The sequence below is a fragment of the Hyperolius riggenbachi genome, chromosome 1 (assembly GCF_040937935.1).
Source record: "Hyperolius riggenbachi isolate aHypRig1 chromosome 1, aHypRig1.pri, whole genome shotgun sequence".
Lineage (NCBI taxonomy): Eukaryota > Metazoa > Chordata > Amphibia > Anura > Hyperoliidae > Hyperolius > Hyperolius riggenbachi.
In genome coordinates, this window is record NC_090646.1 from 198,685,725 (window position 1) to 198,699,198 (window position 13,474).

Sequence of the window (13,474 nt, forward strand, 5' to 3'; positions counted from 1 at the left end):
GGGGTCTGATACTCGGGACACATTTTGCTATTTATACTGGGGGACAGAATACTGGTGACATGTTTTTATCTTCTGTGGCACTTTTTATTTTTAAACTGGAATTGATAAAAACTGAGCAAAAATGCATTTTTTTAATTTTTCCCCTCTTTTTCCCATTAAAATGCATAGAAAACTTTTTTGGTCTAGGGACAAAATACCCGCCAATGAAAGTCTAGTTTGTCCTGAAAAAAACGATACCTAGATCATTTAGGTGTCGTGAGTAGGGATAAAGTTATGGCTGATTAAAAAGGGACACCGCTAAAGCGTCAAAGCTGCTCTGGTCAATAAGGGGAAAACAAGGTCTGGATGCGAAGTGGTTAAAGCAGTTTAAAACCCTGACATAATATGCAATAAAAACATGTTTTCCTAATTTTTATATGCCATACGGTTATCTTATTTGCATTTGTGCACAAGTATTATTCATTTAGATATTATAGGTTCCAAAAAGCACATTTGTTTGCTTTCTGAACTGACTTTGCATTGTATTAACCTCCCTGGCGGTTAATTTATTTTTCAACATGGCCAAAAATCCTTTTTTTTTTTTTTTTATTTTATTTTTTTTGTTTCACGTAAAGCCAGAGTGGTAGCTACATGAAACACCACTAGAGGGCGCATGTGTCCCTCTAGTGCGTTCGTCGCCGGCATCAATAGCAAACAGGGGAACGCGTATATAACGCGTTCCCATTTGGCTTCTCCTGTCGCCATGGCGACGATCGGCATGACGTCATGGACATCAGCCGACGTCCTGCGCACTCGAGCCAGCCCATAGCACTGCCCGGAACTCATTGATCCGGGCAGCGCAGGGCTCTGGCGGGGGGCCTCTTCCGCCGCTGCGTGCGGGCGATCGCCGCAAAGCGGCGGCGATCGAGCTGTGCGCGCGGCTAGCAAAGTGCTGGCTGCGCGCACAGCACTTTGAATGGGGCGAACCACCCCAGCAGACCCTGAGAAATCCTCCTGCGCGGCATAGCCCGAGCTCAGCTCGGGCTTACCGCCAGGGAGGTTAATAACTGGTTTTATTAATTATGTAGTGAAGGCAGTGACAGTGTCTCTGCCTCCAGCAGCTTCTCCACAGTCAGAGAATGTGTCACATTCCTCACTTGATACATTTAAGTAAACACAAGATAATCTACAACTTCTGACGTGTCCACATTTCACTACACTGAACCTTCAAGCTCTGTGTGTAACCCTTCGAATGCTGGTCTAGTAAAAAAAAAAATGCTGGTTGCATTTAATATGCTGTAAATAATGTTTTAGAGCAAATATGAAATGCTGCGTTATATTCCGCTTTAAAGAGGAACTCCAGTGAAAATAATGTAATGTGCGTAGCCTCCCTGGCGTTCTATTTCCCCAGGATTTCCGTGCAAAAAGTGGTTCAATTAATTTCCAATAATTGTCAACCTTTTTTTTTTTTTTTTGCAATCATTTTTTTTTTAAATATTGAATTCAATACAGGTTATTGTATTGAATTAAACTAAAAAAAAGTGTTTACTGTGAGATGTTGATGACACTGTGTGACCCTGGTGTCATCAACGCTGATCGCCGGGGGACATGAAGCAAAATCTGCCAAGGGACATGGAAGAAGGCACCGAGGAAGCTATCAGAGGTACGCAACGAGGGATCAGCTCGCCAATGGTGAATATAAGACCCAGATGTGTAGCCAGGTGTATAGTTTTGCCAGATGTATAGGTAGGCAGATATTTTACCAAATGTATAGGTAGGCAGATATTTAGCCAGAAGTATAGGTAGCCAGATGTTTTACCAGATGTATAGGTAGCCAGTTATTTAGCCAGATGTATAGGTAGCCAGATGTTTTACCAGATGTATAGGTAGCCAGTTATTTAGTCAGATGTATAGGTAGCCAGATGTTTTACCAGATGTATATGTAGCCAGTTATTTAGCCAGATATATAGGTAGCCAGGTGTCCCCCCTTGCCCCCCCCCCCCCCCCGATCCCCCACCCCCCAGTCTCCTCTAGCCCCGATTTACTAACCCGAGGGTTGTCTCCTGCGGCGGCTTCTGTGCAGGGGAGGGGGGGGATCCCTCTTCCTTGTGGGCTGGTGGCTGGTCGGGGATTCCCCCTTCTGCGCAGGGGGGGGGAGATCCCCCTTCTATGCGGGCTGTTGGCCTGGTGTCTCCTTTCTGCGCAGGGTGGGGGGGGGGAGATTCCCCTTCTATGTGGGCTGGTGGCCGGGTGTCTCCCTTCTGCGCAGGGGGGGAGATCCCCCTTCTATGCGGGCTGGTGGCCGGGTGTCTCCCTTCTGTGCAGGGGGGGAGATCTCCCTCCTATGCGGGCTGGTGGCCGGGTGTCTCCCTTCTGTGCAGGGGGGGGAGATCCCCCTTCTATGTGGGCTGGTGGCCGGGTGTCTCCCTTCTGCGCAGGGGGGGAGATCCCCCTTCTATGTGGGCTGGTGGCCGGGTGTCTCCCTTCTGCGCAGGGGGGGAGATCCCCCTTCTATGCGGGCTGGTGGCCGGGTGTCTCCCTTCTGTGCAGGGGGGGAGATCTCCCTCCTATGCGGGCTGGTGGCCGGGTGTCTCCCTTCTGTGCAGGGGGGGAGATCCCCCTTCTATGCGGGCTGGTGGCCAGGTGTCTCCCTTCTGTGCAGGGGGGGAGATCCCCCTTCTATGCGGGCTGGTGGCCGGGTGTCTCCCTTTTGCGCAGGGGGGGAGTCTGCTTGGTGACGTCACCAAGCCGCGTACTGTAATTACACAGACCGGGACTTCAGCGATGGAGGAGGAGGGTGCCAATTGCAGCCGGCGCAGGAGACAGCCCTCGGGTGAGTAGTGTAGGGCTGGATACCGGGGAGGATAGGAGATCAGGAGGGGGGGGGGGTACGGGGGGACGCACGTGGGATCCGGAGGGAGGAAGAGGGAAGAGCCACCCCCAGCCAGCCCGCACAGAAGGGGACCCCCCCACACACAGAAGGGGGAGTCCCCGAACAGCCCGCATAGAAGGGGGATCTCCCCCCCCTGCGCAGAAGGGAGACACCCGGCCACCAGCCCGCATAGAAGGGGGATCTCCCCCCCTGCACAGAAGGGAGACACCCGGCCACCAGCCCGCATAGAAGGGGGATCTCCCCCCCTGCACAGAAGGGAGACACCCGGCCACCCCCTCCGCACAGAAGGGGGAATCCCTTCCCGCACGCACTTTCTCTGCCCGCCGGCTGCACAGGGATTCCCCAGAGTGGCTGGATGCTAGTTCTGCTCGCTGGGGGTAGCACAGATCGCTACCCACAGCGTGCTGACAGGCATCCAGCCACTCTGGGGAATCCCTCTGATGAGGGAAAAGTGGAGCAGGCGGTGCAGAGAAACAGGAAATCTCCCTGGCAGTATTGACGAGCCCAGCTCGTCATTACCACTTTCAGCATGTTTCTGCTGGACGAGCCAGGCTCGTCATTACCTCCAGGGTGGTTAATTGTTACAATAATCATTTATAAGTAATTTAGTCAGTGTTTGCCCATTGTAAATGCTTTCTGCTGCCTGATTTACTGACATTTACCACATGGTGACATTTTTACTGCTGGCAGGTAATGTCAGTGGAAGGAGATGCTGCTTGCTTTTTTGGCAGTTGGACCCAGCTGTAAACAGCTGTTATTTCCCACAATGCAATGAGGTTCACAGATCCCACTGTGGGAGAGGTTTCACCACAATATCGGCCATACAGCACCCCCTGATCCGTTTGTGAAAAGGAAAAGATTTCTCATTGGAAAGGGGGTATCAGCTACTGATTGGGATGAAGTTCAACTCTTGGTCACGGTTTCTCTTTAAAGGAACTGTAATGGAGTAGTCCTAAGCAAATGTGTACTTCATTAATCATTTGCACAAAGCTACAACAAAATGATAGTTCTCCATTTGCATTTTGAATACCTTTGCTAGTTTTTCAGGAATGAGTTCTTCCTTTGGACCTCCAATTTCCTCATCATCATCCTCCTTTTTCTTTTTCTGGTTCCTCTGCTGTTTCTCCTTCTCAGCAATCTTCTTTTCTTCCTCTAGCTGAGCTTTCTTCTGTGCTCTCCTCTGCTTATTGCGCAGCTTCTTCAGCTCTTTGTCAGACATATTGGCTGCAAAATAATTACATTAATGTAAATGAAAATATATTAAAGCAAACTCTGGGCATGAAATAAAACCTGTAGGGGTAAAACAACACATCTCCCCAGTGTTTCTTACTTTCAGGTGTCTTCTTGCCTGCAGTAACTATGAGATGTTTGGAAAATATCTGCTGCACCTTTAAAGCTATCGAACCCTGACCTAGGACCAGCAGAAGCCTTTTTGGGAAGGGTAGAAAGTTTTCTCCTTGCAGGTAAATTTCAGTGCCCAGAGTTTATAAAGAGGAGCACTTTCAATGATTTTGGCCAAAAGGCTAGCCTTTTTTTTTCTTATCCTGAAAAGACAAAGTATATCAGCACAGCGGAGTATGCCATCCCTTTGTAGCCCTTGATTAAAGACAACCGGCCACTGCCCTCCGAGAGACGGCTCACCCTATGCCTGCTGACACGACATTAATGCTATTCCCCCTCACAGATGTCACAACTGAAGGGAGGCACACATGAAATTTAAGCTCCGGTGATGGCCATGCCCAAATTAGTCACTGAGCACCGTTATTGCCATAATTTACATTACGGCCTATGGTGGCGCCCAAATCATCAGCACAGCTCGATGCCAAAATTAGCTGTCTCGACTGAGAAAGAAACGCTGCTATGGAACCATGTTTGTTAGTACAGTAAGAGATGTAGATATACCTTCTGAAGGTCCTTCTCCTCCCATCGCTCCATCACGGCGGCTCTCCACTGTGAATCCCTCCACTGGCTTCCTATCCAGTCCAGACTCAGATTCAAGATACTGCGTCTGGCCTACAAATCTGTCCACAAAATCTGCCCAAGCTACATTTCCAATCTTACTCAGAGGTACACACCTAGCCGCTCACTCCACTCCAATGAATTTTGCCTGACTGCCCACCTCCAGGTCTTCTCAAGAGCTGCTTTAACACTATGGAACTCCCTACCTCCCCCCATTAGGGTTTCCCTCAACCTTCAAAATCTTCAAGAAGGCACTCAAAACTCACCTTTTCACTCTGGCCTACCCCCCTTCACTACTGCCCTAAACCCACTGCTGAACTCTGGTCCCCTACCTTTCGTGTCCCCACCTCTCCCTCTAGATTGTAAGCCTTCGAGCAGGGTCTTCCTCCTTTTGTGTCCTACCTGATCATGCACCTCCATTACAGTACACCCATCCTATGGATCTGAGTGAACTCGACTTACCTAATCTCCATGCTCCCATCCAGTGACTGACTAAGCATTACCTTGTACTCATACTGTGCTTTGTGACATTGTTTTGCATGCATTCCTGTATTGTCTTATTGCTGTATGTCACCCCTAAATATTGTCTAACTTGTGTTATGCAGGGACATGCAGGGAGCTTGGAGCTGGACAAAGCCCTGGGTAAGTAGCACTTATTTTGTTAGAAAATCCCTGATAACTCCTTTAACTGATGTCCAGAGCTGCATAATATGTTGGCGCTTTAGAAGTACAATAAATAAAATAAAGGTGCAATTAAGCTCAGACGAAGAAAAAAAATGTTCAAGGCCAGAAAGAAAACTTATCTTTCAAAAAGGATTATGATAAGTAACTGAAAAGTATGTTTCTGTTTCAACATTTTTATTGAGTTTTCAAAAATAGATACATACAACAATGGTCATGGACCAATATAGTAAGAAGACATTGCTTAAGTATAGTAGAGTCTATCAATTAAAAGCCTTGTTAGGTTAGCCCTAGGCAACTCATCCAACATGACCACTAACGATACAATTTACTGAACGATAATTTATGAACAATCATGAACGATCATTTATGAACGATTGTAAACAATCCTTTGGGACCACTAATGGACAAAATCTCCTAACCAATCCGATCAGATTACTGAAATCGATCCGAATTTCATGCTCAGGCATCTCCTGCACAGTAGAGCCGATCAGACTCTGCTATTTCCACCTGAGCCCAGAGGAAAGCGGAGGCTCACACAGGCTTTTTATGATCCTGGAGCCAGACAGGATTTCCGGCAGCTGACAGTGATGAGACAGAAGAGGATAGGGGAAGCCTTATTAGGATCCAGAGGCTTTCCCCTCCCAGAGGTAAGTACTCCCAAGGGGCTCTTTTTTCTCCCTTACAGATTTACTGTAATCCCCTCCCGACTGCCCAATGCCGATTGGCAGCCCTAGGACCGCGTAACACCAATTGGCGTCAAGTCATGGGTCAGGGTTTTGCAGGAGATCGTGCGCTCCTCTATCAGTCTCCCAGCGGCGATCGCCACTAGGAGATTGTTAGACAGTAAAACCGCTGGCAATTTACATTGCGCATTGTTGCGATCTATGGCAGCGCTGTACTGGGGACATCCATGTTACTCGGCTGTCTCCTGGAGAGGCTTAGAGCGCGATTGGCTCTCATAGGCTGATTTATGATAGCTAATCGCTGTGATTGGCTGGTGTGTGTGTGTGTGTGTGTGTGTGTGTGTGTGTGTGTGTTTTTTAATAAAAAAAGATAACCACTGCAGCGATCAGAGCCCACCAACAGAAATCTCTGCTGGTGGGCAGAAAAGGGTGGGGGATTAATTTGTGTGCATGGATGCGTGGCTCTGCAGCAAGCCATTAAAGCTACTAAGCCCTAATTTGCAGCATGAATGATAAGAAAAGCATTGTTCTACATACCTGTGTCAGCCTCATGCTCCTTATTCTCATCCGTTAAAGGGCTGTCATGAAGTTTAAGGTATATTTCTATAGCGATTCGGGCAGCTTTGAAGTAAAATGGGTGCTGTCTAAGTACATCTTCTAACTTTAGCAAGTCCACATATGACCTGAGTGTAATTTTCCTCATACAGTAGGTGTGGAAGTCAAACTGGTCATCAGTAATCTCCACAAAATGCTGAAATAAAGCAAAACACAAGCACATTTCCATTAATTTAGTTGCTACAAAACACTGCATATTGCATTGTTGTATATTGCTATTTTTTCCCCATTATGTAATGATTCCACATTTACCACAAAACAAACAGGAAATATATTCAGTTTAATTAAAATGGAAGGTAAATAAATTGAGTATCTCAAATAGAAGGGTCAGCTGGATAGCGTACTGGTTACCCGGAACTTGAACTGAGTAAAATTATTTAAAATGAACACGATGTACCTTCAAATTATTATTACATACTTACCTTGCCGTCATTTTCTTTTAACGACTCCTTACAGTTCTGACTACCGGTAGATCTAGTCAGACTTGTCTCTAAGGAAGCTGAAAGCATGGGCCCTTTTTCATTATATCAGTTGCTGTCAGTTATAACTGAAAGGACAACTGATGTGCAAGGTACTGTCTCAAGCGATATCACTGGTTAACAGAGCAGTTACGGGGTCATCGCCATTTTTAAAATGGAAGGCAGAGAATTCCATTGATCACAGTGAACAAACAGGAAGAGGGAAAGGAGAAAGATTGATGAGCAGACTACGTGGGAGGTATAAGTATGAATGTTTGTTTTGACTTATTTTTCAGTCCTGGTTTGCTTTAACCACCCTGGCGTTCTGATTAAATCGCCAGGGTGGCTGCGGGAGGGTTTTTTTTAAATAAAAAAAAAACTATTTCATGCAGCCAACTGAAAGTTGGCTGCATGAAAGCCCACTAGAGGGCGCTCCGGAGGCGATCTTCCGATCGCCTCCGGCGCCCAGAATAAACAAGGAAGGCCGCAATGAGCGGCCTTCCTTGTTTTGCTTATATCGTCGCCATAGCGACGAGCGGAGTGACGTCATCGACGTCAGCCGACGTCCTGACGTCAGCCGCCTCCGATCCAGCCCTTAGCGCTGGCCGGAACTTTTTGTTCCGGCTACGCTGGGCTCAGGCGGCTGGGGGGACCCTCTTTCGCCGAGCGGCGGCGATCAGGCAGCACACGCGGCTGGCAAAGTGCCGGCTGCGTGTGCTGCTTTTTATTTCATTAAAATCGGCCCAGCAGGGCCTGAGCGGCAGCCGCTGGCGGTGTTGGACGAGCTGAGCTCGTCCAGACCGCTCAGCTGGTTAAGGGTGTTAATGTTGATGTAGCATATGAGTTTTTGACCAGGGTTTGAATCCCGGCTCAAGCCAGTATGTAAACAGTAAGAAGTCTTTGGGCAAGGCTCCTGGTTATGTGTGGAGCGTGTCCCAAGTGGCTGCAGCTCTAGCGCTTTGAGTCTGCCAGGAGAAAAGCGCAATATAAATGTGTCTGTTGTCTAGAACAATAAAAAGGACTGAAGAGCGCTCTTGCCATGTAAGCAAAGGAAAATAAAATCACCGAAATTAACTTTTAAAAGTTACAATTAGAACAAGCTCTGAACACTTACTCGCTCAATTTCATGGCATTTTTTAAGTGCTTCGCCAAATTTGTTCATAGATTTGTATGCCTGGGCACACTCTGTCTGGAACCACATGCATTGCATCTCATTCAGGTTCTCCACCGCTGACGTGCCTTCCTGTAATAAATCACAGCTGTTATCGTGCAAACTTGCTGGCTCTTTACATTCAGTTATAGAAAGCTAACGTTGACCAAACTATTTATGAAGTATTTTTCAATACTGAAAGTTAAATTTAAAGATTGTAAATCAAACCACACAATTTGTTTGATGGATCACAGTCCGAGGCAATCAGCCATTTGAATGGCAACTTTTTTTTTTTCTTTAAATCTTTCTGATCAGATCCATTACAACAGATACAGTTTATCCTTGGCCCGGTTAATGTAGTGTATGTTTACTGTAAACTAAAAGATGAAATGCAAACAATTGGAGGCACACTTCCTCACACAGAGATTTTCCAATTTGAGCAAGGCATTCCTTATCTTGAAAGAACACATTAAAGCACGCCTGACCTGAGGCAAAGCTACCCAAGGTAAGCACAGAGGTATGTTCTTGCTAGAGCCACATACCTTTGCATTATCTGACCTTATTCTCTTTCTTTCTAGTCCCCATAATTACTCCTTAACTGGTTTGATTTTTGGCTTAAAGCAGACCTGAACTCAGCATTTCCTCTCTGCTCTAAAATATAAGAAACAGCATAAAAACATTTCTATGTTACAGTGGATACAAATCCTGGAATAAATCTGCAGTGTGTCTACTTCCTCTCTTTAACTGACACAGATGAGAGATCAAATTACAGTTGTGCTTAGTCACAGGGGGAAGGGGGGGTATTAGACAGAATAAACTCTCTAAATACATACAGGGTGCAGTTCTCGCTCTTTTTTTGTCCGGCGTCAGAGTTCAGGTCCCCTTTAAGGCAAACCTAAGCCCGAGAAAGCAAAAGGATTAATACCGTACTTTCCTGGGGCTTTCTCTAGCCCCATGTAACCTTTCAGCTCCCTCGTCATCCTCTCCATTGTGCACAGTTGAAGTCTGTGATCAAGCTTGGTTGCCGACTACCGTGCATGTGCGGCCCCGGCCGCCCGTACTACTTAATCCACTGCTGAAATGCAGTTAATGTTAAAAGAACTGCGCATGCACAGAATGCTCCCGCCCACAGGAGTGAGATTGGGTGGTGTGCACGGCTGGAACTGTGCAGTTGGCCCACGACTTCACAGGGCTGTTAACGGTACAACTGTGGGGACCCAGAGGTGGCGAGCGAGCAGGCGGAGGGGCTGGAGGAAGCACTAAGTAAAAATCCTTTCTTCTCTTGGTCTCAGGTACACTTTAAACTACACTTTTTAGAGATTAAATGGTAGGCTTGCTGTGTTGCCGTGCAACATCCTCCTACTATTAAGGGGCGTAAGGTAGGAGAGAACACACGGCTCGTCCTGTCAAAAAAAAAAAAAAAGGAGGTATGCGGCTCCAGCAAGAACATACCGCTGTGCTTAGCTTAGGTAGCTTTTCCTTGGGTCAGGTATCCTTTAATAACCACATTTGCATATTATATACAATCAGACACTAAATGCACAGACTGTGCTTAATGAATGAATCTGAAGATAGGGAAGGGTTTAGCTACATCCTATTAGTGAGAGTTATTGTTGATTTATGGCTGCTGTGCACTTGGAATAAGTTTTCTATTGATAACATTAAATGTTAACATGGGATAAAATTAATTTGTAGTAATAGTTTAGATACAAGTAAAACAAACCCTTGTAAACTTTGAGCACATTTCTTCTGCCTCCTTTATCAGGTTGGCTTTTAACATGTATTTTGCACACTTGGAGTTGATAAACCTATCCGCTGTGTCCAGGGCTTGAGCTTCATCCATCCACCGAGCTGCCTCCTTGATATTGCCAGCATGCTGAAAGACACAGAAGCTATTGTTACACAGCTGTTTTGAAGGGTTTGCTCGATCACTAAAAGGTGCCCCATAAGTTTAACTATGATGCGCAGAATCGACCAAGAGACAAATCTCCCTCTAATCAAATCTGATCCAAGAGAGATCTGTCAGCTGCCCATACACCACAGGGCGATTCCCAATCAGTTTCAGCATGAAACAGCTCAGAAATCGTCTGAGCCTGCCGCCTTGCTGCTGCGTGTGTGCGTAATGTATCTGTGCTGTAATGTGTATTTATACCTTACCTGTCCTATGTCGCAGTGTCCACCTCTCTCAAATTGACCACATACATGCTGCCGGCGGGCGTGTGACGTCACGCGCTGGCATGCTATGCCTTGGCAGCGTGTATGTGGCTTATTGAAGAGAGTCAGAAGATGGACGGACAAGGACAATGGACAGGTAAAGTGTAAATGCACATTACAGCACATATACATTACATACATACAAACAGCGCCACATGCTTTGTCCCGATATCACTTGCCGCCGCACACCCAATCAAGCAAGTTGTCCCGAAATCTTTGGCCACCATAACAGTATTTTTAACCTCCCTGGCGGTAAGCCCGAGCTGAGCTCGGGCTATGCCGCGCAGGGGGAGATCTCAGCCCCTGGTGGGGCGATTTATGTGCTGTAAATTGCTGTGCGCGCAGCCAGCACTTTGCTAGCCGCGCGCACAGCTTGATCGCCGCCGCTCTGCGGCGATCGGCCGCACGCAGCGGCTGAAGAGGCCCCCCCCCGCCAGAGCCCTGCGCTGCCCGGATCAATGAGTTCCGGGCAGCGCTATGGGCTGGATCGGGTGTGCCTGACGTCAGGGCGTCGGCTGACGTCCATGACGTCATCCCGATCGTCGCCATGGCGACAGGAGAAGCCAAACAGGGGAACGCGTTATATACGCGTTCCCCTGTTTGCTATAGATGCCGGCGACGATCGGACTAGAGGGCCACATGCGCCCTCTAGTGGTGTTTCATGTAGCTACCACTCTGGTAGCTTTACATGAAACAAAAAAAAAAAAAAAAAAAAAGGATTTTTTTAATAAGGAAAAAAAAAATTAACCGCCAAGGAGGTTAATCTTTGCTTGCTAAATATGTTTTGCACCAACTACTACCTGATCGCTACTACTCCCAGTACCCACGTTGGATTTGGGCAACAAGCCATATGGAAGCTGCTGATTGCAAAAGCAACCAGTGCACATTGCAAGTTAATGCGGACCCAAACCAAACATTTTTTTTTAATTCAAAATATTTAGTTGCACCACTCTGACACATACAAAGCTAAATAAACACTCCTTCAAGCCTATGAGCATTTCAGTGCATGCTTTTCACCCTTCTTTTTTTATTACTAGGGTTATACAGGTGGCAATCATTAGCAATTCCTCCTTTGCTGGACACCTCCTACTCCACCAGTCTGCCGGATTCTGTCCGGGCAATATTAAAGGAAGGGAGGGGTTCCGCCAATAAATGTAAAATATTTTATATTTGTCTTCATGCAGCTGAAAAAAGGCTGCTATTTATTATTATAATTTAGAAAATAGATTTTATTTCTGAAATCTTGTATTTTTAATTTGCGTCCACCTTCAGGGCTGGTTTACATGGATGGTTCTATGTCGGTAAGCGATGGCCTCGGCGCTCGTTGTTTAACACTGTCCATTCAGATGAATGGGCATCCACCCATTTGATTGATAACCAGCATTTGTACAAACGCCACGTTTAGATCCCGATTTTCACCATCTTCCACTTAGGCGATCTGCTTCCAGAATTGTTTACCGCCTCGTTTCCCTGTCCCCCAGCAGGGATGAAAAACGCCAGGAAGTGCCAAAAGCCAACAAATGCTTTTCTGCATACTTGAAACGAGACGCCGGGCTGCCACTTCAGACATCTGAACTAGCCCTTATGCTGGGAACACACAATGCAATTTCGAAAAAGGAATCAATTTTGCAAAGTTATCATTGGAAAATCGGTTGCTTTATTGATTGGGAGCAGTTTGGACATGTACACATGATACAACTTCCCATCCGACCACCTGTCGATCAGACAGGAAATTGCATTGTGTGTTCCCAGCATTAGTTAAAGGGACTCCGAGGAGTGCCCAAATGTAAAAGAATACACTTACCTGGGGCTTCTTCCAGCTCAAGGTAGGCAGCGAGGTCCCACGGCGTCCTCCTGGCTTGACTCCTTCAGCCGCCACCCTCGTTTTCAGCGTCACCCGGGCGTGGTGTCGGACGGCTCTTCCTGATTAATGACGCAATGAGTCATCACGGCAGCCGGCATGACAGGTCTGCACATGTGCAGGTTTTCCACGCATGCGCAGAGCTGTGACGCATTGCGTCATTAATCAGGAACAGCCGGTCGACACCACGCCTGGGTGACGCTGAAAACGAGGGTGGCGGCTTAAGGAGTCAAGCCAGGACGCCGCCGCGGGACCTCGACGCCTACCTTGAGCTGGAAGAAGCCCCAGGTAAGTGTATTCTTTTACATTTGGGCACTCCTCGGAGTCCCTTTAAAAGTCACTTTAAGTGAGATAAGGTAACGAATTTACAAAAGGTAATGTGTAGCTATATATCTAGCAGTCTTCATGCAAAAAAAAATAAATAAATCCCAATCCTACCTTATATATTTTAGCTTTCACAAGGAACAGTTCAATCAGCGTTGGTGTGCTTTCAATAGCTGCATTAATGTAATCCAGAGCTATTAATGGCTGACCAATCTTGTCATAGTGCTGTGCCAAGTAGTACTGTACCCATAATAACGTAGTTGGAGGCTCTTCTTTGCCATCATCTGTGAAAGGAAACAGCATAAAAAATAGGATTACATAACAAAAAGTAAAAAGACTATGCATGAAAACGCAAAATACTAAGAACGATATCTAAACAAGAGAGAACACTGCAGCTTCTAAAGCCAGAGCTGGTTACATCTCTCATTATGAGCTATAAAGCCCAGCTCTCAGTTTCAGAATTGAAACATTAAAACCTGTGGAAAGCATACAATGAATGGAGGCTACAAGTACCAGCTTATTAGAAGATTGTGTTTGTGATCCCTGCGAAACCTCCAGTCACACATTTGGGGACGCATTGAAAAAACATAATTGTTGCTGGTGCTTCTACAGGGCTCCTTGCAGTTAACGTGAGTGTAAAGGCAAAAAAAATAA

At 46.6% G+C, this 13,474-nt stretch overlaps 1 protein-coding gene across 2 annotated transcripts in view; it reads right to left on the reverse strand.

Moving 5' to 3' along the window:
- Positions 1–13,474, reverse strand: part of NAA15 (N-alpha-acetyltransferase 15, NatA auxiliary subunit) — a 111,049-nt gene that overhangs the window by 23,863 nt on the left and 73,712 nt on the right. For both annotated transcript variants that reach the window (XR_011031290.1, XM_068279729.1), the window contains exons 11-15: positions 12,935–13,104; positions 10,145–10,297; positions 8,386–8,514; positions 6,736–6,949; positions 3,903–4,096 (exon numbers count right to left, since the gene is read on the reverse strand). Coding sequence is in view for 1 of the 2 variants with exons in the window: in XM_068279729.1 (XP_068135830.1) it covers positions 3,903–4,096; positions 6,736–6,949; positions 8,386–8,514; positions 10,145–10,297; positions 12,935–13,104 (860 nt within the window). In the remaining variant the exon portion in view is untranslated. The remainder of the gene's footprint in view (positions 1–3,902; positions 4,097–6,735; positions 6,950–8,385; positions 8,515–10,144; positions 10,298–12,934; positions 13,105–13,474) is intronic.